A 6,345-nucleotide genomic window follows, 5' to 3' on the forward strand; every position below is an offset into this window, starting at 1 on the left:
ATAGCACACAAAGTCAAACAAAGTCGCTTCCTTTGAAAACCTCCAAAAACATTATTAGATCATGTTAGAAGGAAACAAATCCTTCCATAGAGGAAATTTTGCACGAAACATATTATTCAATTAAAAAAATAGATTAATTAAAAATACATGTTAGGTTTTGCACGAAAAATATTGAAATAAAAAAAGAAATTAATTAAAAACATATCTTAGAAATATAATAATATATGTACTCCTTTTTTTTATTAATTTAAAATTTAAAAAAAAATTATAATATAATATAAGTATTTATATGACTTAAAAATTTAGAATTTAATTTTTATTTACATAAATCCAAAAAAAAACTTACATATAAAAAACGTGTCAGATATATAATTATTTATCTATTTTTTATTATTTTAATTTTTTTATAAAAGTAATTTTATTACGTATTAGATTAGTATTTGATGTATACTTTAATTTCTTATTAAATATATTTACATACAGAAGTATGTAAAATTTTCCAACAATAGACACGATAAAGCTTAAGAAAATAAATTTAAAATATCTATAAAACAGATATTGATTTTTGTGTAAAATTTTTATATAATAAGTAATTTGATTAACACAACTACTTTAAGTAATATGGCAATTTATAATTAGATATAAGTCATATAATTGTTTTTTCACATATATTGACAACATATAAAAAATTAACTCCTATTATTAAAAGAATATATATATGTATATATATACACATATATATTAATTTTATTTAATATAACAATAATGAAAAAAATTTAATAATCATTTAATCGGATAAATATATTTAAATAATTTTTAAAATTATATTTTTAAAAAATAGTTATTTTTATTAATATAATAATAATATACAATTAACTAATTATTTGTGTAAAATTCTTATATATATATATATATATATATATATATATATATATATATATATATATATATATACACCTAAGGCTAAAGGGCTTAAACTACCATTATTTTGTAGACTCTGAGATAATCCCACCAAACACTCCCACGTGCTAACGCTATCTATCTTTCACAAACCTTATTCACAAAACTTTAATTTAAAAATGTATTTTATTTTAATGGGTAGCGTTTCCCTTACATTTTATTGTGATGTTATATTCATTATTCAAGTTAATATAATCAAGTTGCTTGACATTCGTACTCTTTGATAAAGATATCTATATTGGCTATCAACAATTCAAGATTTGATGGTGAAGTGTTTTTAATTAACTATGTTAAGTGTATGTATTTGTTGTGGAATAATTACTTAATTTAATTGCCAATAAAGGTTAATTCTTCTGGTTTGGATCAATGTCAAATAATGAATTCTAGATTCAATATTTCATTAAGAATATCAGTGAAAATTTCATAAATTAAACGACAAGGTACTCTAATTTTTCAACATTATCATTATCACATTTAATTAGTAGTGCCACTTAGCTTGATAGTTTAATTTGGTAAATCGTCTGAACATGAATTTAAATTTCATATATTATGTGAGGTACTTATGGCAAATAAAAAAATTATGAAGTGGTCCTTTTTTAAAATTATAGTTCGGGATAAAAATGACTATGTTTTTGTGGCAAGATATCACCCACATATTTCTCAATAAATCAATTTTTAAATCAAAATGAGCTGTATCCTTATAATAAGTTTTTTTTATCTCAAGTTATAAATCATTTAAAAACGTTACATTTTTTTAATTATTATTGAATACCTCTAGCATATTATATTTTCATTCAAGTCATCAATAAATAAACTATATTATTATCTTTCGTCTAAAACTAATTAAATAGATAAATAAACATTTATCAATAGTATAAACACTTCCGTTTTTTTTAAAAAAGGAACTATTATCTTTCTAATTATTATTTTAGAAAAACCCAATAATAAAAACATATTAGTATCTTTCTAATTATTATAAAGTAATTTTATACATATATTTAATTACACAATGTCAGTATAAATAATTATTTTTTATATTAATAGTGTGAATAATCATCTAAAAAAATAAATATGATTGCATAAACTATTTTATACTGTACATTAAAATTAAACTCTTAAATTAATATAGTAATACTTAAATAAATAATAAAAAAGAAGAGATATGATGATGAGATCAAACTTCAAAGTTCATGACTATGTGCATGGCAGAAGAAAAAACCAACCTTGACACACTATATATAAAAAAGAGGGTAGGCATAGTGAATACGTTTCAAGCATTTATTCTCTCAAAGAAACTAAGAGAGAGAGAGAGAGAAGGAAAAACCGAAGCACTTGCAAATCTCATGAACTGTGGTGTCGTGTTGGGGTTCTATTGTTGGGATTGGGAGTTCTTAACTGCCCTTCTTCTCTTCTCCTCTTCTTTCATCAATCAATCTTATTAGATACTTAATTTCATATTATATATATTCTTCTACTTCTTCACAAATCAACTTTCCTTCTAACTAGAAAATTAAAACAAATGGAGGCAACAATATTATGTGACAATAATAATAATAAAGGGTTGTTGTTGGAATGTGGTGGTGGTGGTGGTGGTGGAAGGAAGTGCAATAATCCACCACCCTTCTTGTTGAAGACATACATGCTTGTGGAGGATCCGGCCACCGACGAAGTCGTATCGTGGAATGCCGACGGCACGGCGTTCGTGGTGTGGCAGCCGGCGGAGTTTGCCCGTGATCTCCTCCCTACACTCTTCAAGCATAGCAACTTCTCTAGCTTCGTCCGCCAGCTCAATACCTATGTACGTATATTTAAAAATAAAATTTAATTTTGATGCAAAAATACGTACATTCAATTACCTAATATTACATTAATAAAAATAATTACTTTTCATGTTAACTGCATGAATAATCATCAAAAGAAAAATATATATAATTATATGATTGTGTAAAATGGTTTATATTATCAGTGTATTAAAATTAAACTCTTTAATAATAATAATAATAATAATAATAATAATAATAATAATAATATAAAATTAGTACTTTGATGATTTATTACTTAAATTTATGGACTACTATAATTATATAAGTTCCTATAACATGATATATTATGGTTTATTTGATTTTTTTTTGTTAATAAGGAACATAAAATTAAGGATCCTAATTTTGTTATTTCTAAACTTTATCTTAAATTGATCAAGAAAAATTTTGTTTGAATATCAAATTAAAAAGTGCCCATCTCATGATGACCATCATGGAAAGTGATACAAAATTATAAGTGAAGGTGGTAGGTTTTGAAAGCGAGAAATTTGGATGGACATTAATTTGTGACTCTCTTTAGTATTTTATTATTTCATAATATCTATCCCAATTAACATTTCTATAAATTGGAAAACCTAAACGGCTGATGAATATCCCTCTTTGGTCAATAAGTTGACTACTAGAAAGTTATTGTCATAAAAAGTAAAAGAAAACAAAAATTTTCATTCTCTTTAGTTCACCATGATGGAACATTTTTACCAATATTTCTACGACCTATTAGGCTTTGTCATATATATGTTTATATTCAATAAAGCTTTTTCATTAATTGAGGAATGTATGATACATATATTAAAGTTCTATTTGAGTATTTGTTACCACTCAAAACTAGAATAGAATATATAACCGTGTATCTTATTAATGAAGTGTTGTTGCTTAGGTGTGAAAATGTTATAGAAAAGACTCTATCAAAGTTAGAAACTATAGTATATAGTAGATTAGAATAAATTATTACTGGTCAAATATATATATTTTTTTCTTGTATTGTTTTCAGTTCATGTTATGCTATGCATGTACATGTGCTTGTGACGGTTCAGGTGGGAACCGCCATAATAAATAAAAGGGTCAAAAATCAATTTTTGGGGGCGCTATATGGTTTAATAATAAAACGGAATACTCACAGACTTATTTATTTTAATGCAAATCGTAAAGTATCTAAGGCAGCCATTTATTTAATGCTGAGCTTTCATGATATATTAGGTGGAAGATTTATTTATGGTGAAAATTCAGGTGAAGTGACTTCACGTGAAGTTGATATCTGAGAGTCGTTAGATGAAAATTTAGTCAAATTAGTCAAAGCATCTAACGGCTCTCAGATATTAATTTCATGTAAAGTCGACTTGAGTTTTCACCTTTATTTATTTATTTATTTTGGTTCATCATGAAAGAAAAAAAATAAGGGAAAGAAAGTAATATGTATACGGAATTTGTTGATTGTGTTAGTAGAATTGTAAGAGAAGGATCCCATTTGATTAATACTATTCAATTCAGGTTTCTGATTAATAAACCAAATTAACAAATATTTTTAGTAAAAAAAAGTAACCAATTAACAAATTTTAACTCAAATACAAGGCAAATATTTTTTAATCACATGGCTACAACTACAATTCAGATTTATTTATTTTAAAATAAAATATCTATTCCTTTTGACTACGTGAACCATGGTAGGTGACTTCTAATTTTAAAGTCTTAGATTGTATATAGAAGTTTTCGGGTTTTGACTATTTCAATTCATATTTCCTTTATGAACTTCTATTTCTCTAATTCTTTGTGGCCGTTGATTATTTAACCCTCTTTTTCTTTTTGATCGGCCCACACAAGAAAGAAGAGAACTTCTAGCTTATTGCCTTGCCGCAATTAACGCATGATCAATCTAGCCTCTAATAATAACAAGTTTAATACTGAATATTTAGTGGGTGAGTTTAAAGCTTTGTGTTAATATCTAAGCTAGCCGTGATAGATATTTTCTATAAGAATATATGCATGTTTTTTTAAGATATTTTTTATAAGAATATATTCATGTAAAGTTGATAGTTAAGAGCGTGATTAAATGATTCGATAGATTTGACTAAATTGTTATCTAATAACTTTAGTTATCAACTTCACATAAAGATAACTGTACGGATTTTTACCATATTTTAAATTTTAGTTTTAAAAATAATATAATCTCCCGTTGATTAAAAATAAATGCCTGAAAAGCAATTTCCTTAAAAGTTACATTAAGTTATATCCCATTAACTTTGTTCCATGCCATCTCCTTCTGTTATTATTATTATTGACATGGACATTGAGAAAGCATTTGCTATGGAGTAAGAAAATTATGTTCCATGGAATATGGTAAAATGTTTCTTGATCTAATATTATCCGAATGTTGGATTGGATGTACAAACAGGGTTTTCGTAAAGTTGCAACAAGCAGATGGGAATTCTCCAATGAGAAGTTCAAGAAAGGCGAAAGAGAAATGCTATGTGAAATTCGAAGAAGAAGAGCATGGACAAGCAAGCAACGGAATGCAGCAGCAAACCAAGGTGCACCCCAAGACTCCGATGAAGATCAAAGGTCTTCATCGACTTCTTCGTCTTCGGGTTACACCACTCTAGTTGATGAGAACAAGCGCCTCAAGAAGGAGAATGGGGTGTTGAGTTCAGAGCTCACAACCATGAAGAGGAAGTGTAGGGAACTGCTTGATTTGGTGGCGAAATACTCGCATGCTCAAGAGGAGGAAGAGGATGAGGACGAGGATGAGAATGAGGCCGAGGCCGGAAGGCCAATGCTGTTTGGAGTAAGATTGGATGTTCAAGGGCAGAGGCAGGTGAAGAGGAAGAGAGACGAGATACGTGAAAGCGCAAGCATTTTGCTCTCTCAATCATGCAAATAGATACAGATATATACACCTATAGTAGCTTCAAAACATAAATATAGTTACTCAAAAAGTGTAATAATCAAATGTTAGCTAGGTTTGCAGAATTTTTTTTCCAATGTTTTTTCCTCCCTCTTGTGCTATTAATGTGGTGATCACATATTTGGTAATTGGTATATATCAAGAACTTTGGAGACAGCTAAATCATCATAATATTGCAACAACCGTAATATAAGAACATGATCGATATATCTATGTAAAATTCATTTGCTATTATATATTATATATAATGAGTTTATACTTTATAACGTACTTATAATTTTAATATTCAAAGGTGTAATATCACTCATAAATAAGTGGTAATAATGTGTTCTACAGTGAAAGGCGCGCTCAATGGCTCACAAAACACATATATCCAAGAGTAAACAACATTCCCAAATAAGATATTTATTTATTTTCAGGGTTTCATATATATAATAGAACGAAACGGGCTACATTATTGGCATTTTATAATGAAATAATTCATTGCACCGAATAATTAATTTCGCTTCAAAATAAGCCGCCATTTCCATATTAGTAATCACAAATCATAATGATGAGGAATTGAGGATAATAAACACACTATATTTCCAAAATCCAATGCCTCAAAATATCAATATTTACTGTTCCTAAATCCTGATACATTAACTAATGATCATTTATCATTGC

General features: G+C 27.2%; 1 protein-coding gene across 1 annotated transcript; it reads left to right on the forward strand.

Annotated features, from left to right (window-relative positions):
* Nucleotides 1-2,225: 2,225 nt before the first annotated feature.
* Nucleotides 2,226-5,841, forward strand: LOC112696016 (heat stress transcription factor B-3). Its single transcript, XM_025748596.3, has 2 exons — nt 2,226-2,758; nt 5,170-5,841. The coding sequence occupies exons 1-2, from the start codon at nt 2,480-2,482 to the stop codon at nt 5,653-5,655; spliced, it is 765 nt and encodes a 254-aa protein (XP_025604381.1). The 5' UTR covers nt 2,226-2,479; the 3' UTR covers nt 5,656-5,841.
* The last annotated feature ends 504 nt before the right edge of the window (nt 5,842-6,345 follow it).

This window comes from Arachis hypogaea, chromosome 6 (assembly GCF_003086295.3).
Source record: "Arachis hypogaea cultivar Tifrunner chromosome 6, arahy.Tifrunner.gnm2.J5K5, whole genome shotgun sequence".
Taxonomy (NCBI): domain Eukaryota; kingdom Viridiplantae; phylum Streptophyta; class Magnoliopsida; order Fabales; family Fabaceae; genus Arachis; species Arachis hypogaea.